The sequence below is a fragment of the Akanthomyces muscarius genome, chromosome 1 (genome assembly GCF_028009165.1).
Source record: "Akanthomyces muscarius strain Ve6 chromosome 1, whole genome shotgun sequence".
Taxonomy (NCBI): domain Eukaryota; kingdom Fungi; phylum Ascomycota; class Sordariomycetes; order Hypocreales; family Cordycipitaceae; genus Akanthomyces; species Akanthomyces muscarius.
In genome coordinates, this window is record NC_079241.1 from 4,306,463 (window position 1) to 4,332,047 (window position 25,585).

General features: G+C 54.9%; 9 protein-coding genes across 9 annotated transcripts; 5 read left to right on the forward strand and 4 right to left on the reverse strand.

The window, feature by feature from the left end:
• Positions 1-19: 19 nt before the first annotated feature.
• Positions 20-1,151, reverse strand: LMH87_006459 (uncharacterized protein; the record flags this gene model as incomplete). The annotated part of the gene is made up of 3 exons (XM_056204350.1): positions 20-115; positions 166-682; positions 742-1,151. The coding sequence occupies 3 exons, from the start codon at positions 1,149-1,151 to the stop codon at positions 20-22; spliced, it is 1,023 nt and encodes a 340-aa protein (XP_056059716.1).
• Positions 1,152-2,307: 1,156 nt separating this feature from the next.
• Positions 2,308-4,439, reverse strand: LMH87_006460 (uncharacterized protein; the record flags this gene model as incomplete). Its single annotated transcript, XM_056204351.1, has 3 exons — positions 2,308-3,108; positions 3,156-4,051; positions 4,106-4,439. The coding sequence occupies 3 exons, from the start codon at positions 4,437-4,439 to the stop codon at positions 2,308-2,310; spliced, it is 2,031 nt and encodes a 676-aa protein (XP_056059717.1).
• Positions 4,440-8,266: 3,827 nt separating this feature from the next.
• Positions 8,267-9,807, reverse strand: LMH87_006461 (uncharacterized protein; the record flags this gene model as incomplete). The annotated part of the gene is made up of 3 exons (XM_056204352.1): positions 8,267-8,958; positions 9,032-9,371; positions 9,442-9,807. 3 exons carry the CDS (start codon positions 9,805-9,807, stop codon positions 8,267-8,269), a joined length of 1,398 nt encoding a protein of 465 aa, XP_056059718.1.
• A 1,476-nt stretch (positions 9,808-11,283) lies between these two features.
• Positions 11,284-12,203, forward strand: LMH87_006462 (uncharacterized protein; the record flags this gene model as incomplete). The annotated part of the gene is made up of 2 exons (XM_056204354.1): positions 11,284-11,542; positions 11,611-12,203. The coding sequence occupies 2 exons, from the start codon at positions 11,284-11,286 to the stop codon at positions 12,201-12,203; spliced, it is 852 nt and encodes a 283-aa protein (XP_056059719.1).
• An 813-nt stretch (positions 12,204-13,016) lies between these two features.
• LMH87_006463 (uncharacterized protein) lies at positions 13,017-14,861 on the forward strand (the record flags this gene model as incomplete). The annotated part of the gene is made up of 5 exons (XM_056204355.1): positions 13,017-13,085; positions 13,210-13,688; positions 13,794-13,833; positions 13,900-14,314; positions 14,389-14,861. 5 exons carry the CDS (start codon positions 13,017-13,019, stop codon positions 14,859-14,861), a joined length of 1,476 nt encoding a protein of 491 aa, XP_056059720.1.
• A 3,119-nt stretch (positions 14,862-17,980) lies between these two features.
• On the forward strand, positions 17,981-20,208 carry LMH87_006464 (uncharacterized protein; the record flags this gene model as incomplete). Its single annotated transcript, XM_056204356.1, has 5 exons — positions 17,981-18,020; positions 18,145-18,548; positions 18,689-18,739; positions 18,886-19,130; positions 19,185-20,208. 5 exons carry the CDS (start codon positions 17,981-17,983, stop codon positions 20,206-20,208), a joined length of 1,764 nt encoding a protein of 587 aa, XP_056059721.1.
• An 824-nt stretch (positions 20,209-21,032) lies between these two features.
• On the forward strand, positions 21,033-21,997 carry LMH87_006465 (uncharacterized protein; the record flags this gene model as incomplete). Its single annotated transcript, XM_056204357.1, has 2 exons — positions 21,033-21,191; positions 21,278-21,997. 2 exons carry the CDS (start codon positions 21,033-21,035, stop codon positions 21,995-21,997), a joined length of 879 nt encoding a protein of 292 aa, XP_056059722.1.
• Positions 21,998-23,007: 1,010 nt separating this feature from the next.
• Positions 23,008-23,454, forward strand: LMH87_006466 (uncharacterized protein; the record flags this gene model as incomplete). The annotated part of the gene is made up of 1 exon (XM_056204358.1): positions 23,008-23,454. One exon carries the CDS (start codon positions 23,008-23,010, stop codon positions 23,452-23,454), a length of 447 nt encoding a protein of 148 aa, XP_056059723.1.
• A 230-nt stretch (positions 23,455-23,684) lies between these two features.
• On the reverse strand, positions 23,685-25,261 carry LMH87_006467 (uncharacterized protein; the record flags this gene model as incomplete). The annotated part of the gene is made up of 2 exons (XM_056204359.1): positions 23,685-23,722; positions 23,800-25,261. The coding sequence occupies 2 exons, from the start codon at positions 25,259-25,261 to the stop codon at positions 23,685-23,687; spliced, it is 1,500 nt and encodes a 499-aa protein (XP_056059724.1).
• Positions 25,262-25,585: the final 324 nt, after the last annotated feature.

Here is a 25,585-nt window from a genome sequence, read left to right on the forward strand (position 1 = left end):
AAAAGCTTTGACGAGAATATTAATGCTTTCCAGGGTCTATGCCACCATCCAGCTCGCCGTTGGACATGGCAACTTCATATTGAAATTCGGGCTGAAACTCGGTATAAAGCGTCTCCTGGATCCTGTCAGTATAGCATCTACGTAGGCGAAATGGAGACACCTTACCGCATTCCCCTCATACTTGTACGTGTATGCTGCTTCCTCGTCACTAATGTGCTTCTTTTCGAGACCAGTAGCTTCCACCATCAACTGAATCTCGCATGACCTCTCCATGATAGTATACAAGTATGCTGCTTCGTCAACCGTGCCGCCGGCAGTCAAGAGGCCGTGGTTTTGCAAAATCACGGCGCGGTGCTCGGGCCCCAGAGACTCGGCGATGCGCACACCTTCTTCATCTTGCAGCGCGACACCGCCATAGCTGGAATACACGCTGTGGTTGTTCCAGAAGCGGCATGCATCTTGGTTGATGATGTCAAGAGGCCGTCCAAAGGCAGACCATGCCTTGCCGTACTTGGAATGTGCATGGCATGCTGCGTCAACGTCTGGGCGGGCCTTGTGGACGGCGGAGTGAATCATGAAACCGGCGGCGTTGACAGCAGTTCGGTTTCCGCCAATGACTTGGCCATTTTCATCTATGTGCACCATGTCACTAGCCTTTAAGAGACCGAAATGAACACCCATTCTAAGAATACTGTCAGCATATCGCAGCTCGTCGAGCCCTTTTCTCTCGTGACTACGTACGGATTGATCCAAAAAGTGTCGCGGTCGACCGGATCTCTCACGCTGATGTGCCCACTAGCACCTTCTGTGAAGCCCATTCGGGCAAAGACGCGGAATGCGCCCGCCATGTGCTCAAGCTGCCATTGCCTCTTGGCATACGGATCCGTAAAGTGAGGAATACCGGGATACTCGTAGCCTCCGGTGGCCACAGCAGTAAAACTCTTGTCCGACTGACCGCCGCTACCATTTCTGGCAACCGTCCGCGTCGTGGAGAATGGTGACCGAAGCAATGCGCTGGAAGTACGGCGTACTTCCGACGGCGCTGCACTCAGCTGCCGGGGATTGGCTACCGCCGCATTGCCGGTAAAGCCGCGTGCTAAGTATAGGCTGGGTAGTGCGGAGGAGCCGCGCTGCGTTATTCGAACTGCCATTTTGCCACTGCCGTCTTTGTGGTTGTTTCTTTTTTTCTTCAGCCAGCGAACTTGTGTATATACATCACCCCCCTGGCGACGCCCTCCAACTCATCAGCTATTGACAAGCAGAGCGCCCTATTTCCCCGCACTCTTCCCCATCCTAACAGTCTCCATAGGGCGCAAGTGGATCGCGTGGGGGTGTACCGCTGGAAAGGCTGCACTCTTTTCAATCATCTCCGGTTTCACTTTTGGTAGGTCGATCAAGAGCCGTGGCGTTGACGCCTCTGTGAGACTAAACAGTCGTCGTCAATTCGGTGCTACATCTGGCACCGATGCGGCTTCTGGCAACGACTTCACACTCTACCGCAGACGCGAAGGGTCAGTTAATGTGTCACCCCAAACATTGCTGGTTTTCGTTGGAAATGACACCCCAGATCTGGGAAACCTCTTTGCTGTAATAAACGCTATATTATGTTTATAGCCAAGTATATGAACACGGACTGCAGAATTAGCTGCCGACGGTCCGCCACCATACAATGTGGCGCCGTAGCCAGCTCAAGTCCGTTCATTTAAATCACTCCGTTGCGAACAGCGCATTCATACACGCAGAGGCTTTTGTCACAGGGAACTGCCGACACGGGTGGCTAAGTTATATCAACTTCAAATTGTGAGTCCGGACAAATTTCGGTCTTGGCCGAAACGGCGACACCAACGCCAACGGTTGTGTCTTGGTCGTATTGCTCCGACACTAGCATGTAAGGGCGGACAGCAATGGTGTGGATGGTGCATATCAAGGCTGCATTTGAGTGCAATGTGTACTGATCCGCATGATCAGCTGCCTGTCGCACTAAGAACTGGCGCTTGGCCGTCAAATTCCACTGTTGACCACAGAAGGGAGGGACCCTTTGCTGCCAAGAAGTCCCAGTTGCATGGCAAGCACGGGTCGGTAAACCCTCACAACAAGTCCTAAATGCCCAGACTTGCCAAGATGGCCCATTGTGTCCGACAGCCTTATTGATAGCAGCACGCCCAGGTGCGAATAAAGTAGAATATATTAAAATCATGCCTGAAGATGAAATGCATATCGTAGTTGTCGTAAGTCATAACTTAAACCGGATTGTTGGCGCAAATGTAGTCATAGCTGCCTGAAGTCGGTCGTCCCAACAAAACCCACTCACACATCCAAAGCCTTCTCTGATACGCTATCAGACTTCTCATCACCATCGTGGTGAAACAACGCGGCCTCGAGCGAGTTGTAGATTGTATCAGCCTCTCCAGTCCTCTGCTCCCCCTGCTGAGCGAACTCCCATTCTGACCTTTGGAATCGTTCGTACACCTCGTCGACCATGTTGATGAATCTGAATTGCAAGTCCGCGCCAATATAGCGACGAAGCTCCATCTTCAACTCGATCAAGGATAGTAGCCCTGTGACGTCGATAAATCCAACCATGGTGAAGTCGAGCACCACATGGTGTAGAGGAACAATGTCGCATTTAAGCGGGACGATGTTCTTTCTGCGACGGATTTTCCCGATGCGTTTGGTACTGGCCACATTCCACGTCCTGGTCGAGGAGAGGATGTCGCGAGCAGCAGAGGCAGCCGGCTCAAAGTGTATCTTGACGGACTCGACGACTGCGTTCTTGATGCGTTCCGCGTTAGGAAACAGTAGATCCTCGGTAAACTTGACTAAATATGCTTCAGCTGGAACATCGATACCATCGTTTCGATGCTGCTTCGGTGGAGACCAGTGGACAGTCTCGGTATCCTTGTGAGAGAGACCAATCCACTTGGGAAAAGCGAGACGGATCAAGGTATAGACGAGGCTGAATGCAACAGAAACAGCAAGACCGATCTCAGTAGTAGTGAACAGGGTGACCCAGAATCCAAGCATCGAGGCGATGAAATCAATGAAGGACATTCTCCAGTAACGGTAGAATAGTTGTGGAGAAGACACAAGATGGGCGACCGCCATAATCTGAATTTGTCAGTGACTCATCCGTGGTGAAAGAAGATAAAACATACAATGATGGCGGAAAGAGTTGCTTTGGGGATCCAGTACAAAGCAGGAGCAAGCTCATATAGCGTGAGGATGATGAAACCGGCGGTAAACAAAAAGTTTACGGGGCTCTTCACGCCGCACTCTGAATTGACAGCAGTTCGCGACATGGCACCACCGCAGGTCTGGGCACCAAAAAAGCTGTTGGCAATGTTGGCGGTGCCAAGGAAGACCAGCTCTTGACTCTTGTCGATGCTATAATTGTTGCGTAGACCAAATGCCTTTCCCACGCCGAGGTGCTCAACGGCCATTGCAATGAAGGGAGCGACAGACCGTGCTGCAATCTTTGAGATGAGCGAGCCGTCGTGCGCGCGAGGTGTGAGCAGCCCATGCGTGTCAACTTGAGTGACCTTCCACTTGTACTGCTTAACAGTGAGGTCCTTGTTTACCAAGAACGAGATGATGGTGTAAATCACGAGCACGACAACAGCACGACTGGTGCTCAGAAACTTGAGCCACTTGTTCTTCTTCCCCCACAGCTTGCCAACCCATTCTAGTGCATAGAGCATTGCAATTCCTGTAAGTCCAATGCACAACGTAAGAGGTTTGATCTTGTTCAGATGGCAGAGTACATCGCGGAAAATGGTTATCGTGCCAGATCCGGTGTCAATGCCGATAAGGGAGCCCACTTGGCCAAGACCAATGACGAATGCCACAGCAGAAATCCAGCCAGTAAGAACCGGACCGGAAACAAAGTCGAGCAAAAACCCGAGCTTGAGTAGGCCGATGGCCAGCGAGTAAACACCGACCAAGAAGGCCATTGCCGATGCGATATTGGCAGGATCATAGCCCTGCTTGGAGAGCTCCGCGACAGCTTCGGCCGTAAAGAGACCCAGAATCGAGGTGGGACCCGACGATACCTCTTTACAATTTGTTATTATGATGAATTAAAGGGGTTGAGCAAGGTGCTGCTTACCTTTCGATGTGCCAAGGAAGAAGTACAGGGCCGAAGGCAGCCAACTGGAGTAAAGGCCATGGGCGACGGGGATGTTGGCAATCTTGGCGTAGGCAAGGCCCTGCGGGATGAGCATAACACCAATAGTGATGCCGCCAATGACGTCCTGAAGAAGCCATTTATAATTGTAGTGCGGAAGCCATTGAGCTGCGGGAAGCTTTTCAGCGATATATTCCGCAGTGGCTGAGGGTAGCCGGCGGCGAACGGGATCGACCCAGCTTTTGGCCCTGTTAATGTTCGGATCGGTCCGGAACGACTCCACGATATTGGTGCGGAGCTTCGATATAAACTTCATATCGAGAGTTCCACTTTGGTCTTACACAGTAGATGTGAAGTGAGGATGAGAAGCAAGTACAAAGAAGTTGTGCCGGAATAGTAACTTCTGGACACTGACATGCACATCAAACACGGAGAAGCAACTTGGACTATTGATGGAGGCCAGCCGATTGTTATAGGATGAATTCTATGGGTACGAGCAAGCAACAGGATGAGGGGAAGGCCAGCCATACAACGCTGCCTGGCCGAGACGGGCTCAGAGCCAGCCGGACCAGGTGCAGTCGGATCACCACTCGCAAGCGTGCGTAGCATCTACCGTGGGACGCACGACGGCACGCACGACAGCCCGACGAGCCAACAAAATGGTCCACGTCAAAAAGTTCAGCCATATTTGGGACCACGCGCACACCACTAGCACAAAACGGCAAGCACACCGGCGTCGAGGATCCAGGGACGGCACACACACACACACACACACACACAAATGGGAAGTTTTGGCACCAGGGGCGGCGCCAGGCGTGGCCTGCGAGGGTGTGGTGTTTGAATACACGGGAAGGGGGGGATGAAGCGTTTGTGCAGCAGGATGATCATGTAGAATGTCGTCAGTGCTATGTTGTTGGATAGTGGACGCCGTTTTTCTACTATTGATGGCCGAGACATTCCACTGATGCGATTTTTATGCAGACGTTCGCCCCGGAAACAAGATTTTGGCGCATTTCGAACCAGTTCCAAGGTATCGGCCAACCAGAGGTACCTCCAGTTGGGACGCTCGCGTCTGCCATTTTGCCTGTTCGTACTTGCCTCCTGCCTCCAATTCGCTTGACCATGCTAGTGGCGAGGAAAACGGATGGATCCCCGCCCAGTAAAAGGTATCTATGACAAAACCAGGCTTCGCAGAAAGACATCGAGCATGGATTCCCCAACGCACAATGGCGTCCGGTCAACGACGGTTCCGTACTACACGCTTGTCCAATGCCATCGTTGTCACACACACATATAACGCCACCACCACAACTTCCACAGGCGGGGGAATCAATGCCAGGACAAAAAGGCCCTTGTCTCGGCGCCAGCCACTGTGCTGCTTTTTGCCCAATGAATGTTCTAGCTCGTCGCAAAAAAACGCCTCTTGTCTTTACAAGAGCCTCGACGCAAAGCCTAATCTCAGCCTATTTTCGCCCCTAAATGAATCATGGGGGGTTGTTGGGGGGTGGGCTCTAGTGATTCAGATTGGGGAAGCGGAACAGTCGGATGGGCCTTTGTCCTGCATTGATTTCTGCAATGAGTCTAAGGCGGCCGATGTTGGTAGCATCAAGCGATACGCCAGAGATAAAAAGAGAGCGATTGGCACGCAGCAACACCAGTACGCAGTATGAGCCGCAGAAAATAGTTAAGCCTCAGAGTCGCATTGGAACAACTCTCTGGGCAGCACTGTGCCGTGCTAGCCGAGCTGCTGGGCCGCCCGGCGCAAGCTTTGCCAAGCACGAGCTACCAACGGCCACCTCCTTGTGCCTCTCTGCCATGTTCCTACCAAGGGGGGTGCGGGAAGGGGTGACGGCTACGCGCAATCACGGTGCATGGACGAGAAGAGAGAAAAGAAAAGGGCATTGGAAACTAGCGATGCCGAGACTTGTCCGGGGTTAAAAACGAGGCTAATAAGATCACGAGTCTATATGTTGTTTATTTCTCGTCTGCGCCACCAGGGAAAAGAAGAAGAAGGCCCTTTGAAACTTGTTAATTACCGTGAGGCTGGGCTCGTTTGACGGCTTGGCTGTAGAAGAAGCCACCACGCCTCGAAGCGCCCGCCTGGCTCCTCCCCCGCACTTTGGAATATATTCGCCGAATGCAACAGACACTTGTACACGGCTACGCCATTCTAGCCTTGCGGCACCTGTCCTAGTCGATACATCATTTTGACAGTAGTCGAGGACCCCCAGCGGGTTAGTTTTAGCCCAACAAGTAGAACTGCCTTTGGTCTCGCTTCCGCAGCGAGTGTACTTTTTTTTTTCAATAGAGATTACAGTCTCCATGTTGATCGGTACTTCTGAAATCTGCAAACACCCTAGAATAGATCAATACCTGCAGATGGAGGGCATATAAATGAAAAGGGCTATGATAAGAATTATATGGTTATTGGCTACCCGTACAATGCCCGCCATTGGCCGCACTGGAACGTCGTGGCTGTTCAGCATGTTGCTTTCTCTGGGAGCCTTGCACGCCTTGTTCATAAAAGTCTGCCAGCCTGATTGCCTGGCAACTGAGCCGCGTCTTGTCAGTGTCTCATTGCGTTTGGTAGCGTCATGCACACTCCTGCAGGCCGTTTCTTCTACCAACGAGGTGGCAAGCAGGGGGGCTCCTGGGACGAGGCGCGCGAGGGTGCATGGTCCAGTTGTATAAGTGGCGATTGGGCATGTCTCAGTCGACAGCACTCGAGCAGCTGCCCGCCTCCATCCTCTTCTTCCTGTTCGGCTTGTGTCTTTTCCCCCCGTCGGTGCTTCTTTTTGTCCCCGGAAGGCCCTTGCACGGGTTGACGTGGGATGTGGGTGTTCCCACCACACCGTTGTTACGGGTTCCGCCCCGAGCTAATGCAAGCCCGCCTGCGTCCAGCGGCCTCGTCGCATGGAAATTGACAGACGGCCGTGGTCTGGCCTTGATACTTGCATGTCGTAGTTACCAAAAATAAAGCACCGCGATTTATTCTTGTCTGTAGAGTGGATGGGCTGGGGGATTCACCCACACCCCTCATTATTACCTATTGCCCGTCAACCAGTACAGCTGCAGTCAAGCGGGCGTGTCAACCCAGTTATTTGGAAAGGGCAAAAGACGGTCAGCATGTGCAGCTGTCGATCTAATATATACCAGACGCATGCATAATGTTCAATTAAGATTTCAATCCTGCGAAAAGTGACTGGCTGGTCGTGATTCCCTGGTTCCTTGGCTCGCAGCGTCAAATTGAGGCTGTGAAGCTGGCCCATCTAGCTGGCTAACAAGTGCACTATCCGGGGCCTTGGCGTGGGCGCGCCGTTGATCGTTTGGAGTAAATAACTTCGCCGTCGCTTCGCCATGCCGCCGCTGCGAGGGGATTCATGTCCCTCGACAAGTGCCGTCCACTAGTGAATTTTAGAAATTTGCACTAATTGGTTGGTTGCGGCCTTGGTTTTTGAGCGGACGATTGTCAATACAGATCACCATCAGAGGCTCAATAGCTTTTCATGTATGCGACCCTACTCGGCATACCGTAAGCGGAAAAGGCAGGTCTAGTCGCCCTCATTGTGCGGCATCAAGTGCAGACTGTCTATGCCCAGACCGCCCCATGTGGTGCGACATCGGCACAAAGTTTCCGTTGCAAATCCTTGAATTTAGGCGCCCTCCGTTTCCCCTCTCTCCCAAGAATAGATTACCAATTTATTGATGCGCCATGACGTGGTGATGCAAACGAGCGAACGAGCCTCGTTGCTGGCCTCTGTCTCTGCCTTTTCAACATGAGAAGAAAATAGCTTCATCTAGATTCTTTTATGTGGCTATTGATTTGATCGGAGCTTTTTTCTCACCCGCATGGTACGCCGACCACGTTTTCATCTCCATAATGTAACATGGACCCAAGAAGCTCCACAAAGGTCGATTGGCGATAGTAATACTGCATTGAAAGGCGATCTGTTGTGCGATTGGCGTCTTGGCGTGCATTGTCAGCATCTTGTTTCGGGTAAGTACAGTAATTGAGTTGGCATGGAGAAGCGCCGAAGAAAGATGAAGGAAAAAGTAATGTATTTTGATGCAACACTAATAAGATGATTTACACGTAACTATCTGCTGAAAAGAGAGAAACCACCAAGAGGGAAATATGCTCCCTTACAGCTCCTCGTCATTGTCTTCCTCGTGGGAGAGGCTCTTTTCCGGGTCCGTAATCTCATCCTTGCTGGGGTCGCGGACGGCCTCCCAAAACTTTTCGCCGCCCTCCTTGTCGTCGGCAAAGAGGTGGTCGAGGACCATGCGCTGCGGCGTCTCGCCCATCCACTGGAAGAGGGAAAAGTCGCGGAACTGGTCGGCGCGGAAGACTTCGAGCATCTCGAGGGGCTCGTCGCCAATGTTCTCGACAAAGTGGCCCATGTTCTTGGGGACGATGCCGACGTCGCCGGCGACGTAGTTGAAGGTGCGGGCGTTGCCCTCGGCGGCGAAGATGGTGACGCGAGCCTTGCCGCGGATAAAGTACGACCACTCGTCGGCGACGGGGTGCCAGTGCATCTCGCGCAGCGCGCCGGGCTCGATGACGGCGTGCGCGGCCGCGACCGTCTTGGAGATGGGGAAGTTGGTGCTGTCGGTGACGCGCACCTCGCCGCCCGACGTCTTCTTGGGCGGCTGGTCGAGCATCTTGTGCGTGAACTGGTACTTTGACTTTTTGACGTTGCGGCCGCGCGGGCGCTCCTCGTCGACGGAGCCGGGCTGGGAGCCCTGGAAGATGTACTTTTCGCTCTTGGGGAGGTGGTGGAAGACTTCGGGGGCGAGGTGAAAGTTTTCGGCAATGACGCTCTTGGGTGTGTGAGCTGCGTGGCGTGTTAGTGAACAGTGGTCAAGGTCGCCATGTACGCGTTTCGTTGGCGGAGGGGGGAAACATACCGAGCCAGTCCGTCAGGATAAAGGTAGACTCTTCGGAGAAGCTGCCGTCGTCAAAGATGAGCAGAAACTCGGTGCCATTCTCGCCCAGGCCTTGCAGCGAGTGCGGGACGCCGCTGGGAAAGTACCAGAGGTCGCCCTTGTTGAGGTCGTCGATGAAGTTGCCGCCTTCGTAGTCGAGAGCCGTCACTCGGACGCTGCCCTCGAGGACGTAGGCCCATTCGGCCTCCTTGTGCCAGTGGAGCTCGCGAATGACACCAGAGTCGAGTCTCATGTTGACGCCGGCCAGCTCAACACTGGTGGGGAGCTCGCGGACGGTGGTCTGTCTCGTCCATCCGCCTTCCTATTGCGACAATTAGGCATGAGAAACGTGCCGCGGACAGGTACAAGACCTGCGGGAAACGCGTGCTTACCTCGATGCGAGTGTGAGAGTCGGCAAAGCTCCAGCGCATGTTGGCGACATTGCCGTGGTCTGTGCTAGGCGGGCGCACCAAGTCTGGGCTCTGGCGCGAGCGATCGCGGTTGTACGGTCCGAGGACGCTGGCTCCGCGGCCATTGCGCCAGGGCAGGGGATCCAGGTCGTCCTGCTCGGGATCAATGTATCTGTCGAGCTTGTCGCGGTGGCCCGGAGTGTACGGACGGTGGCGGCCGGCGTACTTGTCGGGCAGGGCGAGGCCGTTGAGGAAGCGCTGCTGGGGGCTGTCTCTGTGCGGCAGCGCGGCCGTCAAGCCAGAGAGACCAGCTCCGGCAAGGAGCAGCTGAGCAGTGGTGAGCTTCATTTTCTTCCTCTTTTTTCTTCTGCTTGGTAGGGCTAGAGCAATTAAGCCTTGGGGACTCGGAGAGTCTGGGGCAGCGCTCTTGCGTGGAAAGAATGGTGTAAGTGCTAGTGCAGCAAGCGGTTGGGACGTGTCACAGGAGAGAACGAGGAGTTGGATGAGGGAAGAATGCAGGTCTCTACGAAAGTACAAAGCTTTTATCTAGGCACGGGCAAGTCGGAAGGCTAGCTGGCTGCAAAGGTGTGCCCTCTCCGGACGCGTTCCATGCACCGAGGTAGCAGAAGCCTTTTTTTGGGTCTGGTTGACGTAGCTCTGGAGGCGAGAGCGCGAGGCAGAGAGAGAGAGGGTGCTTCCTTATCCCGCCGGAGGACAGAACAAGGTCCGGCGGGACAAGGACCAGGACGAGACCTCCAGCCTCGTGGCGCCCAAAGCGTGCGGGCTGGGGTGAATGGAAGCGAACCAACGCCAATCCAATGAGTGAAATTTGGCGGCGGCGGCGGCCGGGGCGTGCGTGTGTGGCGTACTGGTAGAGATGAATTGTGGTGGTGTGGTGATGGAATGGAGGGAGAGCGGCATCATGGATGGATAAAGCGGCAAGTTAGGTTGTTGTTACAGCGGCCAGAGAGGAGACTTGGCGAGGATTTACAGAAGCCCACTCCCCCGAGCCAAGTCCGGAACACGCCCGGCCGCCAAAAGTCTAAGTACCTCTCTGCCTGCTGCCTTATGCTGCACGCCCTATATTTATAGTGGATGTATAGTGGGGGTCCACTGCAGCCGGCCCCGGCGCTGTTTGGGTTGATGTGCGCGCGGCTTTCTTTCTGTCTTGGTCTCACTTTCTAGCTAATCATCCGAGGGAACAGTGTCAAAGGCGTATAAATCTCGACGCCTTTGACAACCCAATTTATTTTGTGAGTATCTTCTCAATGCTCATGTAGCATCCTTCAGGTCGCGGACTGCGCCGTACGATACTGGTAACCGCCGCCCCCAGCGTCACAAGCTACCTAGTTGCTACCAGTCCTGCGAACGCCCGCTAACCTTGGCCAGCGCATCACGTCATTGTCTAATTGCCTTCCTCTTCCACCCCCAGGCTGGAACCGCGGGAACCATTTTTCTGCCAGACAATCGAGCCACTTTGTGCACGGCTGCGCGGTCTTATAGAAAGCAGTTTTGGCAAGAAAACTCCCCGTTTTTTTTTATTCAGTTTCCCCCCAAGTAGGGCCGTCCTATTCCCTTTGGTCGTTGCGCAATTGCCGGTCATCGACGACGACACCTCAAGCTCTTTTGGTGTAAAACTAGCCTCGGGACAAGCGCGCACACTACTACCCGTCAGCGGCCTTTCTGCCGTTGCCCTAGCAGAAACTTGACTCTTCCCACGCGCGCATCCCCTTTCTCATCCTTCTTACAAACCTCTATATTTTTTCTCTTTTTTTTTTAGGCCTGGCTGCTCGCTGTTCTGTTGCCGCTGAGCACCTGCGAAACATGGCAGGCTACGGGACCACAGCCTCGCGGCCCGCCAACGGCGTCGCTCACAGTCACGGCAGCGACCCGGAGCGACAGCCACTACTAGGCAAAGCTTCGTTGCCCGGCGCCGGCGGCATCACCAAGATCCGCAAGAGCCTCAATGCCGACGTCTCGCGGTCCCGGGCCGATCTCATGCTCCTCTTCTGCTACGTTGTCACGGGCCTGCTCGACAGCGCCTCGACCCAGGTATGGGGTGCCTTTGTGTCCATGCAAACCGGTAAGCCCATGCATCGCTCACCAGCTGCACGATTCGACGTGAATATCTGCCTGATCCTCTCTCCCCAGGAAACACCGTCTACGTTGCCCTCGGCATCGCCTCCGTCCTATACCCGCCCATCAGCCCGCGCCTCTACCGCTCCGGCATCTCGCTGCTCGCCTTCTGCGTCGGCTCCTTCTTCTTCGCACGCTTCCACCGCCGCTTCTCCCCCAAGCGCCGCTGGGTGCTCTGCGCCTCCTTCTCCGCGCAGCTGCTCCTCACCGTCGCCGCCGCCCTCGTCGTCACGCTCACGCCGCCGCCCGCCAGCGACGACGCCGTCGACTGGACCGTGCTGCTGCCGCTCGCCCTCGTCGCCTTCCAGAGCTGCGGCCAGGCCGTCACGTCCCGCGCCCTCCGGTACAACGCCCTCACCAGCGTCGTCCTCACCAGCATCTACTGCGACCTCTTCTCGGACCAGGACCTCTTCAAGCTCGACAATGTGGAGCGCAACCGGCGGGCTGCTGCGCCGCTCATGCTGCTGGCCGGCGCGGTCCTCGGCGGCGTCTTCTCGCACTCGCCTGTCGGCATACAGGGTGCGCTGTGGACGGCGGCGGCGTTGAAACTGGTCATGGTCATCTTGTGGCTATTCTGGCCGGAGGAGCCGTCAGAAGACGACGAGTAGACGGAGGGTTAGGGACACATATATATCATGTAGACTTGCCGATGGTAAAGAATATCAAGAGAATTTATTTCAAACTTCAGCAAATGCTATTTTTTCGCTCATGGTATTAATATGTGACCTGAAGGGAGTATTTCTCTTTGCCTTACGCATCGGAGGCATGGCTGGAGCTTAGGTTGTTGTACAGGGTAGGCTGGTGTAAGCCAAGCAATCATGTCGGCTGAATAAGCAATACACTTTCGTCGATTTCACGATCAGGTATGAAAAGAATTCTGATTCATCTGTTAAACACTAATAACCTTCTCCAAAATTCAAGTTTCAAATCTTGCGATACAAGATCAGTGCGCGCGCACAGTTGCGACCCAAAAGAATCAGGCATGCTCAACACGAGAGATTAAGTTTCAAGCCACGAACCGCCATCTCTTGGCCTTCTGCGATCGATCCAGCATTGTCCACTCCAATGCTATAAAACAATAATTTCGACCACTTGGAAGTCCGAAGCGGTACATATTATACCCATTACTTTCACTACTCCGGAGGCACATCTCCGACCATACAGCGACCTGCCGCCCAACGGCCTAGTGCGGCCCGACTCCGTTCCCCGCATTCTCCATCTGGCCCCGGACACCGACACCGGACATTAGAGCAGAAAAATGAGACAAGGGTCCTGACAGTTCCTCCAACTTGGGAGGGGAAAAAAAAACTTGACCTTGTTCCTCACCGCAAACACTTTGCTGCGGAAGCGAAAGAAACACTCTTTCGCCAAAGTCGCATCGCATACCCCGCCTGTTGCGTCGCGCGCGCCGTTGTGTAGCCATGGCGTCCAAGATTGAGGACGCCGTCTCGTCGCAGACGGCCGACGTGGAAAAGGTCATCGTCAAAGAGGTAAGTGAGCGGCGCCCAATGATCCGAGTCGCATTCCGTTCCTCCTTCTCTTGAATTCTTCCTTGTCTGCAATGGAAGATCCTGGCCAAGATTGTCCGCAACTGACCCCGCTGCACCCCAACAGGACACGGCCCACGACGCCGTCGGCGACCTCGACGAGCCGCTCAGCACCGAGGAGCGCCGCCTAGTGCGGCGCCAGGACCTCCGCATCGTGCCGCTCTGCGCCGGCATCTACTTTCTCTGCTTCCTCGACCGCGCCAACATTGGCAACGCCAAGGTCCTCAACTCGTCGACGCGCGACGACATGCAGCAGACGACGGGCATGTCCGACTACCAGTTTGTCATTGCGCTCATGGTCTTTCTCGTCGCTTATGCCGTCTTCGAGGTGCCGAGCAACATTCTGCTCAAAAAACTGCGCCCCAGCCGCTGGCTCGCGTTCCTCATGTTTTGCTGGGGCGTCATGACCATGTGCCTGGGCGCGGCGCATAGCTTCGGCAGCGTCACGGCGGTGCGCTTCCTGCTGGGCACGTTTGAGGCGGGCCTGTTTCCGGGTCTGATTTATTACTTGACATTTTGGTACAGGCATAATGAACGAAGTGTCCGGTGAGTACAATATCAAGAAAAAGGAAAAAAAGAGAGAGAATAAGATGTGGACGGGGAAAAGAAAGAAAGACTGGGAAACTGTGGTTGGCTAACCAAGAGGAACAGAGTTGCCTTTATTCTCGCGTCGGCTACTCTGGCGGGTGCCGTAAGTTGCCATACTCTTGACCTCTGATGCAAAAATGTGATTTGCAAGAATCTAACTGAACGGCAGTTTGGCGGCGCCATTGCCTACGGCATCGGTCACATGAACCAGACGGCGGGCATCGCTGGCTGGCGGTGGCTCTTCATCATTGAGGGAATCCCCTCGGTGCTCTCCTCTTTCCTGGTGCTATTCTTTCTGCCCGATTACCCGGAGACAGCGGGTTGGTTGACTGACGAGGAGCGCGCACTGGCCGTTGGCCGGCTGCGGCACGAGGGCAGCAAGGGCCACGACCGGAGCATGACATGGGCCGACGCCAAGGCAACACTGACCGACTGGCGGCTGTACGCGCACTATGCCATCTATTTTGCCATCAGCCCACCCTTTGCGAGTCTCAGTCTCTTTACGCCGTCGATTACGCTGGGTCTGGGATACCGTGACCTCACGGCGCAGCTGATGACTGTGCCGCCATGGGCTGTTGCGTATGGTACGTTCAATAAATCATCGCAGGACGACGTGACTATTCTTTACGGAGAAAATAACGCTAACGCGGATCTACAGTTTGCCAAATTTTGGTCGCGCTGTCTGCCGATCGGTTCAACGCGCGAGGCTACCATGCCGCCGGTGCTGCTCTCGTCGGCGCTATTGGCTTCATCGTCTCGGCGGCACTGCCCCCGGACGCATACAAGGCACGGTACGGAGGGCTGATCATGGCCACGGCGGGGGCGTTCGCGTGCATCCCGCCGCTGCTGGGCTGGCTGACGTCCAACGTGGTGAGCACGGCGGCAGTCGGGTTGGCCATTGCGCTAAACGTGAGCATCGGAGGCGGGCTGGGCCAGATCCCGGGCGTATGGATCTACAAGGCGAGCGAGAAGGCCATAGGGTACCCGACGGGCCATTGGACAAACGCGGGATTCTTGCTCTTCGTCACGGCCGTGTCGCTGGGGCTGCGCGTGTTTTACGCGCGCAAGAACAGGCAGCTGACGGCAGAAGCGGAACAGCGCGGCGCGCGGGTGCGGCTTTACAAGCTGTAGGTAGTTACTGGCAGAGCCGAAGTAGCCGAGAAACTCGTGACACGCAACGGATGTGGCCAATATGATGATGTGATCGAGGTTGAAAGATGAGTTTGGGGATAATGCAACACAAGATGGCCGCAAGCCGTTCGCCGGGCTAAAGTTATGCGCAGAAGGAATCAACTGTGCCGATTGAGAATCTGCGTGTCTCTAAACAGTGGAGAAGGATATGTAATTAGAGTCATCAATTGAGCTGAAACGTCCAGGCTAGGAGTGGCCCGATCTGGGGTTGGTTGAATGACATCACTGATAAAGGGCGTTGGACAGGGTTGCTCGCGTGTGGATGGCGGGCCATTTGCGCCGCATCCTTGTAAGATTAAATCAGCGAGAAAGAGAAAGAAACAAGACAGACAACCAAGACCAAGAACAAGACACGTGATTGATGGGGCCGTTGCCGTTTGTGGACGAAACGGCGCTTCCTATTCATTGTTCAAATGAGTGGTGACGTGCAGCATCTGCGGTGGGAGTCAGAATCGTGGAGAAGCTGTTTGGAAACCTTGGACAGACTCGAGCGCGGAACTTCATGCCCGGTTTCTTTGACTATGAATCCTGGCTTTGGATGAAGCAGGTGCGCCTTCTTCACGACCAAGGCAAGGAGTTGGTCACGATGGCAGCGTCAACGGCTGCATAGGGGGTCGCTGGGTACGAGGGGACTGTCTGCCGCGGAACGGGCACACGGGCTCTTATTGTCGAACAAAGGCGACGCTACTTGGGCAGAGTTGAAGAACTTGGCAGAGCCGCAGATCGTGACGGGCTACGGGCAGGCAGGTGGCTGCGTGACTCGTCGTGGATTGCGGAGGTGTTGGCGGGTATTGCCTGGAACTAGTTGACTAGCAGGCTGAGGGGGGGATAATAATGGCGTGACATGGATTGAGCGGGCGCGATAGGCGAAGGAGGCTTGACTGCTTGTTAGGAATTGGAAGTGATGATGTTGCACGGTGCGCTGACAAATGAGGCAGGCACGCAGCTGGCAGGCTGATCTAACTAGCGCCAGAGAGAAATGCAGGGTCGCTCTTGCCAGTTGTTGGCTAGCAACTAGTTAACTTAGCAGGCCCCTGTAGTCGTGGCAGACACCAAAACCGGCAACCAACTTGCAGGCAGTGATGCATTTACTAGCAGGGGAATGGTCCGGGAGCAACTTGTCCGAACCAACTAGTTAACGTACAGGAATAATGAGATCTGTTTGATTTTGGTAGTGGTGAGTATAGGTACTGTTGACTGGAGGCAGCTTATAGCGGTCATGTCAATAAATCGGCGCATCTCCCCACCAGAGCTAGGCTGCGGGCCAGGGTTTTGGGCGGGGTGCAGTGACGTAGTTGGGAGCGTCATAAGAGATTATCGGCGCCATCAGCACTGCGCTACTGTCGCCGCAGCGGGTTTGAAGATGGCCTAAATGTTGAAATTGGCAGCAGAGACGCTGAGCCATGGTCCTTCTGCCAAGCCTGCTCCCCACACCAACCTGATTTTCTCACCACGAGGCGCATTGTAGCCTGGGCGTGGCCTCGTGCTGAGCTCTGGCGGCCAAGTAGTTATGCCATGTCTGGCGGTAGGCAGGAAAACCAAGTGAAGAAACAATGCGAAAACGTGTGCAGGAACTCGGCCCCTGATGATTCTGATTTGCCGGGCCGCCATCCTCAACGCGTGCCAGTCGAACAAGGCTTGTGGGCGTCACGGTGCTGGCATGGCCCGCTGCGGGCCAAAAGCCACGAGACAATACTTGGCCTGTTCAGAACTTGAGGACGAGGAAGCAAAGGTCTAGACTCTGTGCCGGGGGTTGAAAATAGATTGACCGAGACGTAATATACATGATTCAGTGGCACGCAGCCTTGCATCCTGGTATCTGGCAGAGCAAGTAATAATAACAGAAGGTGCTGTTTCAACCTATCTCTCTAGGCGTAATTTGCAGCCGCCACCACGAACCACCATCATGGCCCTGCCTTGCATCATGCATGAATGGATGGCTGAAGCAACTTGGTAAAACGAAACTTGGTATCCGCCCAGCATTCAGAGCCACAGAGTGTACATGGCTTGAGTGGCAGCTTCGGAACATCCAGCCGCCGATCTCAGAGCATCACATCGTCTGTTGAGTATCTGTACTGGTAGCTCTGGCTGGGGTACTCCGTAGCTTGTATCTCTCTGTCCCTGTACGCGTGCTACCAGCCCGGATCTCGTCATTGTCTTGCTGGGGAATCTGCCTTCCCGCAACACTGTAGACTAGTATCAGCATCATGCTGACTTCATATCACACATCCTCTAGTTACAGGCCGCGAACAGCAGCTACTCAGGTAGGTAGATACTGGTAAAAGCGTTGCGCTAGTGGTGACGTACCAGAGTACCAGTATCCAGCTGCCAGTCCACTGAAGCCCACTAAAAGAATAGCCGTCTTCAGTACCATAACGTCACGTCTCGCACCAAACTGCGCTGAAGCTTCAGCAGTTGCGTCCGCTAAATCCGCTGGTGGGCGCTCTAAAAACCACCGTCACCTTCTGCAACTTCCAGTCAGGCTTTCTAATCAGCACGAATCCGCCCACCAACAGAACCAAAAAAAAAAAAGACGCCCCCCATCCCCGACCTTTTCTCTCTCTGCATATCCATCTTCATTGGCCGTTTGAATCCTGTGCCTGTCTTCTTCTTTTATTCCGCCCAAGTTGCTTAAACTCTGCTGCTTCTACTCTGTCTCGCTCCGCGTCTAGAACAGCTTCGACCCCTCCCACGTCTCCCACGTTTTTTTCTTTGCCAGCAGCCCTGTCGCCCCTCCACCCAGGCCGTTACTGTACGTCATCCCATCGTCTCCGGCTGCATCCAAAGGCCCTCCTCCTCCTCCCAGACCCCGCCAAAAATATCCGCTCCCAGGCCCAGGCCCAGCCCAGCCCAGCTGCAGCAAAACCACGCAAAGTTCGCCCAAATCTGCCCTCGGACTGCTTCTCTCCTATTCTCCGCCTCAAATTCGCCCGTTCTCTGCTTTCTCGCCGCGCCAAGCCGTCTCGTCTCGATCCCAAACAGCCTGGCAAAGCGTGAGCAACGCGAGCTTTTCATATTCCCAGTGTGTGGTACCAGACGCCTCTGTCTGTGATGCTGCCATGTCGACCATCCAGCAATTAAAGAACTTCATTCGGCACGGTAAGACATCTCCTCATACTTTGGGCCGCTCGCGTTTCACAGCCTGGCATCGACCGCGCGCGACTGGCCCGCCATCTTGTAACCGTCGGCCACTTGGACTAATTCGAGAATCTCACTATCATAGGCAAGCAAGCCCGCGCCGAGGAGCCCGCCCGAAAGGTCGAATCTCCGCCCAAGTACTCCAACTCACACGACAAGAGGAAATCTGCTTCCGACCCTCATGTCCCTCAGTCTGCCGTCGTCGACCAACATTCCGAACCTGCCGAAAAGGTAGCCCGCAAAGAAGACCGCGCTGGTGACAAACGTGCGAGTCGACGCGTAGACGAAGCCAACCTGGCCAAGCTCGTTGCTGAGGAAAATGCCTCCAGGACCAAGTTCCCCCAATACCCCGGCCTCGAGCGATGGGTGCTTCTTGAGAAGATGGGCGACGGTGCCTTCAGCAACGTCTATCGTGCCCGCGACACCGAGGGGCAATACGGCCAAGTCGCCATCAAAGTTGTTCGCAAGTACGAGATGAACAATATGCAGGTATGTTCTTTTCTTTACTGCTCATTTGGTTCATGTTGGTTGCCTAGTGTTTTACTTTTCGTCATTTCTGCGAATCTCACTGCACATACTCCCCCATGAATCATGAACTTTACCAACTGGGGGGCCTCGTGCCCTGATAGGGAAACGACCGTATGCATCCCGAATTTAAGAGGGCGCCTAAAGCTGCCGAGGTGCGACACTATCCTCCATGAGCGGTGCCCGTGTTTTTGTTTATACCTCTTTGCTTTCGCCTTTTTGGCTTCCCCACTGTTGTTCACAACTTCACATTGCGACTTGCACACACTGTCCATGCCTGTACTAATGCCATCCTCTATAGCGCGCAAACATTCTGAAAGAGGTGCAAATTATGCGCCAGCTCGATCATCCCAACGTCATCAAGCTCATCGACTTTTCGGAATCCAAGCCTTATTACTACATTGTTCTCGAGCTCGCCCCTGGTGGTGAGCTGTTCCACCAGATTGTTCGTCTCACATATTTTAGCGAAGAGCTTTCGAGACATGTCATTGTCAAGGTGGCCAAGGCCCTCGAGTACCTCCATGAAGAGAAGGGCGTCGTTCACCGGTATTTGCTTCATTACTCACGTCGAGCCGTAACATGACTGCTGACCGCTTCAAGTGACATTAAACCCGAAAACATTCTTTTCAACCCTATCGATTTTGTCCCCTCCAAGGTTTCTAAACCTAAGCAGCCTGGCGACGAGGACAAGGTCGACGAAGGCGAGTTCATTCCTGGCCTCGGCGCCGGCGGTATTGGTGAAATCAAGATCGCCGACTTTGGCCTGTCCAAGATTGTGTGGGACAAGCAAACTATGACGCCTTGCGGCACCGTTGGTTACACTGCTCCCGAAATAGTCAAGGACGAGCGTTACTCCAAGTCTGTCGACATGTGGGCTCTTGGCTGCGTCTTGTACACTCTACTCTGTGGCTTCCCTCCTTTCTACGACGAGAGCATCGAAGTTCTTACCGAAAAAGTCGCCAAGGGCCAATATACCTTCCTCTCGCCTTGGTGGGACGAGATTTCCAGTTCAGCCAAGGATCTCATTTCACATCTCTTGACTGTCGACCCTGAGAAGCGTTTCACGATTACCGAGTTCCTTGCCCATCCTTGGGTTCGTGCCAGTGGTCCCACCCCACGAGAGGAGCGCAAACCCGATGCTCCGCTCCGTGCCTTTGACCCCTCGAAACTGGATGACAGACGACTTGACTTCCGCTCCCCTGGCGCGGTCAACCTGCGAGAAGTCTTCGATGTCGGTTACGCTGTCCATCGCCAAGAAGAGGAGGCCAAACGACGTGCGCAAATTGGTGCGCGTGCCGGCCCGGCACGCGCCCTGGGCGGCCTGGACGAAGAGGATGAAGAGGAGGAGATGGAAGTTGACAAGCAGCCTCAAGGTGGCGCTCGTGGCCTAGAGCAGGGCATGCGCAAAGCCAGCATCCAAGACCAAGATGCCAATCCTCGTGGCAGAGAGCGCGAACGCGCGCCCAACGAGAAGGGCTACGGTCAGCACTCGTCGACTGTCACAGCTGCTGCTAGACAACAGGTCCGCGACCGGAATCGCAATAAGGGACCGTTTGAACTCAACCTCGACAATGCTACTCTGCTCGGCAAGAGAGGGAAGAAGATGCCTACTGTAGGCGCATGAAGGAATGATATACAAGCGACGTTGGCCGCTAAGGCGATATGACACAAGACGAGGCATCTTTTACGGCATCTTTTTTTTTGTTTCGATGCACGCATACCCAATCACAGCAATATGGTTTGGGGACACTGTTGGTACTGTTCCAGGGCATGTGGCCACTGTCTAGTACACGTTCGCGGTGATGAATGCTCTTTTAGGGGTCGACTAGTGGCAGTGGTTACTACACCTGTGGTTCGGCGCGATGGAGTATTGTTTTGTCCAAGTTGGTTTTGATTTTTTTTTCTAGATGAAGCTCAGAAGCCGGCCCACTCGTTCTCAACTTCTTATTTGCCTTGTTTTTCTTATTTAGTTCTTTGGGGCTTGTCCTATTACCATTTCTCATAACTGCCCCCGTGCTACAATTGAACGATTGGGAGATGCGGTAACATTGGGCCAGCTACGTCGAATAGGATCTGCCCTCGGCAGTTGTACAGCAGAGAATATATGGAAACACGACTGCTACCACAACTACTTCGGTGACGTTGCTCGCAAAGAGATCGATGTGAGCCGTAGCATTGACCAATGTGAATTGTATCCTAGTCGATATCTAACTGGAATGTTGTGCAAGACATGGGCCACCACAGACTGTACCAATCAGTCGTTTGTGGCAAGCCTTTTGGCGAGGTGGAACAGCCTCGGCTGTGCACTCGCTCATGTAGTGTTTGACCAGACAAGTCCATATTTGAGACCCAAGACCCCAGGCCATCTCTACTGCTGAACTTGCGAAAGACAACTTTGTCGGTATACATGAACATCGCCTAGGTATATTTCTATCACCTCAGGAAGAGATGCATTCGAAACTTGCAATTCTTCACGCATCGCTGGCTACGGCCCTCTTTCGGGCGTCGCCTGCCGTCTTCACCGGTAGCAGCGACGCCGACTGGTCGCCCGGGCCACTCCTTCAGCCCGGAAAGCCGTGCGGCGGACAGTCCTATGACCCAGACGAGGCTAGTTCAACACTTTACAAATCTGGAGGAAAACTGGAGGGAAAAAAAAAGAAAGAAAGAACATCTGCTAACCCTCGACTCTGTAGTACGTTTGCCGCGATGGAACACTCTGTCCCGTCGTCAATGGCGAGCCGCTCTCGCGCTGCGGCCGCGCCTGCTTCTCCCAGTACCTCTACACGTGCTGCAACGGCACGGACCTTGAGATCCGGTCGCCGTTGCACCGGGGCTACATGACCCTCCGCGCCGAGAACCCACAAGACGCCGGCCACGTCTCGCCACCGTTTTCCCCGTACCCCAGCAGCAGCGGCAGCGGGAGCAAGAACAAGAGCAGCAGCGGCGTCGTCGATGGCAGGCCCATGACGGCCTGCAACCTCGCCTGGAACATTGGCGGCCGCACCTGCAGCTACTGTCCCGTGCCGGCGGTCGACCCGGCGCTGTGCCCCGCGGGCGGCGTGACGGCGCTGTCGGCGGCGACCAACGCCATGGACGTGGCGGTGCCGGGCGGGCAGCGCTTCTTCCTGACGGAGCACTGGACGGTCAGATACACGCAGGCGCACTCGGCGCTCGTGCCCAACGGGTCGACGACGGCGGGGTTCCGCGCGTTTGATGGCGGGGGGTTCTTTAACCTGCTGGACGGGGCGTGGGGGTGGGTGGCGTGCGGTGGTGGCGGGAAGGGGGAGGAGGCGCAGCGGACGCTGCATGTGCGCAACTCGACGAATGGGGAGGAGTTGAGGGGCTGCGTGGGCCTAAATTTAAGGATCGAGGGGTTTGAGGCGGATGAGGAGGCGGCGTGGCAGTATTCGTGAAGACGGGAGGGGTGTAAGTCAAGGAGACGTTTGCGAAAGAGGAGCGCGTGTAAGTGAGGGAGGGCGGGGAAATCCAAAGTTCCATGAAGTGCGTGAATAGATTGCGTTCAAGCGTGACTTTGATGTTTTTACATTTTAAACTTGGCCAAATAAACGAATGCGAGAACACACCAGCAAATGTACGCATGTGATGGGCTTCAAAGCTGCATACCCAAACCTCGGCGTAAACAATCGAGAAATGGTATTGCCAATTCTTTAGCGAAGAAGTCATACATGATACAAGAAAGACACCCATACTACAAAAGGTGACCTGGAAATAGGTACATTTTGGTTGTTGCAACGATAGCTCGTATAGCAAACAAACCTGCATGGCGCGTTGTAAGAGCTCTCCCATCGCTTAGCGGTCCAATCTTCCATGCTACAAAAGGTAAGATGTCAACCCAAAACGAGTTTAGTAAGTACAACGAGGTCCTATTGATGCCACAATAGCTCGTATAGCAAACAACCATTGATGCACGGCGCGCATTAAGAACGCACCTCGCATGCTCAGCAATCCGGCGCTCGTCCCAAATAACTGCGGGAGATGTATCTTTGGGGCGTCGTCGAGGCAGCCTGAGAAGCATCGAATTGACTGTCGATAGCAGGGTCAGCCAAATGGTCTGGAAAGAGGAAGATTAGCTGCTGCTGCATGTGCAAAATAAGTACTTCTCGTGTTGAGAAAGCCGCAGACTTGCAGCGCTGGAACCAATTCCTCGATGAGGTCGTCGCCAAGACAAAAGTTCTGGCTCGGCATATCTTGCTGTATACATGTCCGCCCGCCAAACTATATAACAGACAATCTTTCCCGAAAAGCGTGCATAAATCATCAGCGTAGCCGCGACTCGCGCTACATCTACACCTGCCCCAGCGGTCAGGACCTCGTGCTGCGTCCACCCCAGCGGGGTGTCTTCCGTCTGGTCGTCGAGGGCGGCCCGCCGTCGTCGTCGTCGAGCGCCGTCACGGGCCAGCCCATGACGGCCTGCCGCCTGGTCTGGCGCATCGGCGGCAAGACCTGCTCGCGCTGCCCGACCGGCGGCGCGCCCGGCGGCGCGCCACCCTGCCCCGCGGGAGACGTGGCCGCCGTCACACTGCTGGGCGACGTGGGCGAGGGCAGCATGTCCGCCGAGGTCGCCGGCGGTCAGGCCATCTACGTGACCCGGGGCTTTACCGTGGGCTACCAGCCGGCGCACATGTCGACGCTGCCGGACGGCGCCCGGATCGACAAGTTCAGGGCGTTTGCGGGCGGCGGCTTCTTCAACACCCTCGGTGGGATGTACGGCTGGGCCGTCTGCGGCGACGGCGTCACGAAGCAGCTGCACGTCAAGAACTCGACCAATGCCAACGAGCTCAAGAACTGCGTCGGGATCAATCTCAGGGTCGAAGATTATGATGGCCCGGGTGCGTTTCAGTACATCTAAACACATTCATTTGCATAGCGAATCACGGGGCTCGGCTTACACAGCTTCTTCACCTTCACTGCATTGTGCATGTAATTTGTTTGTTTGTGAAAAGGCCAGTCTTGTCATCATTCTGTCGTACTTGCGTCGCGGCCATCTTATATATATCTATCTTTCATCAGCTATTGACAAGTAGAATAGTTTACTTTTTTTCGTATTCCTGCCGGGATCTTGTCTGCCCAATCTCTCAATCAAATCCATGCCAGCTCGGACTGATGCTTCGCCCAATCTGCCCAACGTTAATGTCAGAAATGCTCGTTGCCGTGGTCGTTCGCGATAGCGTACAGAAGGTGCTCGGGGACTTACACTCGGGCGACACTGCTCTTGAGCTGTTGGCGGGCGTAGGTTCTCGGACCGACGCCGCTCTCGAACTGGCAGCTGTGGCAGGGTCTTCAATGGACACGTCGTGCTTGCCCGCGTCATATAGATCCGGCATCATCGGCCGTCCATCTGGGTACATCAAGTCTTGCATCTCGGGCAGGCTCTCGTACGGGTCTACGTCATCTAGAAAACCCGGCCGCGGCGGGAGCGGCCGGCTCTTGCCCGGGTGGCCGGAGCAGCCGACGTCGCCCTCCCTGTTGAGGCAGCGAAAGACACCCGCGACGCGAAACAGCTCAACCGCCTCGGGGTGCTCGCGGACAAACGGCTCCCAGAACTTGCGCGTCAGGACCCACGTCACCTCGGTACGGGTAAACTCATGGTCTTTGTCGTCGCTGCCCGCGCAGACGAGGCTGGCGATGCGGCGCAGCATCCATAATATCTCAGACGCGATGATCGCCTCCTCGACGCCGTCCAGGCGGCGTCTGCCGGCTGCGTACAGGCCAGCGTACTCGTTGACGATGTTGGGCAGCGTCATGACCTTGGCGTGGCTATCGGGGCCCGGCTGCGGCAGCCGAATCCTGTTAAAGGGCTCGCGGTAGAGGGAGCGCACGCGCACCCGGTACAGGCCGCCGTCTTTCGTCTTGTAACCAAACGAGTCGCCCCAGCCGTTGCCCACAAATTGGTGCATGCCGTATGTTTGCGCCCAGCGAAATATGGCAAGCATGCAATCTTCAGGACAGGCCAGCGTGATGCGGCTGATGCGCCGATCGCGGCCGTAGTAGACGAGTGCCGCGTTGCCGACAATTGTAAAGGGGACGTGGTATAGCATGATGCCGATGCCCTGGATTATCTCGTGGGCCGTTTGGGGCTCGATGGTGTCTCTTACGATGTATGTCCTCCTTAGCATGTTCTCGATCTCGATGCTTGACTCGTCGGTGGCAGAACTGGCTCGCTCCGCTTGCCGCAGCCGCTGTCCTTCTTCGTGTCTTTCTTGCTCCAATCCTGGAAGAAGCTCGAGCAGTTGGTCTCTTCTGTTGTATCGCACAATTGGGCCCCGGCTGATTGGCTTTGCCTCGCCACTTGCCGGTTGGAGGCTCATCATTGTCTCCCTCACCAACCCCTGCGGCCGCTGTTGCTCTCCTCTGACCATATCCAAGGTAGCATTAGTAGCCTGGGACCAGTTCCGGGATCTGATAGCCTTGTTAACCGTCTTCTTGTTTCTGGTGATGGCGCCCCCGACGCTTGCGATGTGGACAGGTCTGGGTTCGTCGTCGTTGGGGAGAGGAGGCAGAGGCTTACTTAGAATCGAGTCTGCGAATTCTCTACTACGCCTCCTGGCGTGGTAGACCTTGGGACTTGTCTCAATCTTGGCTGCTACGCGGTTGCGGAAGCTGGAATACCACGGAACTGGCAATGGGTCGATACCGTATTGATCGTTGATGCACATAACGTTGCTCAATGGCTGCAAGTTTCCTGTTTCTGTCGCGTAGCAGTAAATAAGCTGACCATGTCATGCAACTTTTCGACAATGCTGCGGAAGGTAACGGTGACTGTTATCGCGGTGACGACCTGTTAAGTAGTCAGTGGGCAGCCACTGTCGGCGGGTGCGAGCAGCGGTGCCGTTGAAAGAATGGTGGACAAAGAGCATCGACGGCACAAAGTCAAACGGGGCTGAGATAGAAGGTAAAGAAGCACAACAAAAGGCAAAACCGAGGGGTGCTATCATCAAAGAATGCCGCAAGGAAACATTATGCTAGGCATCTGTATTCTA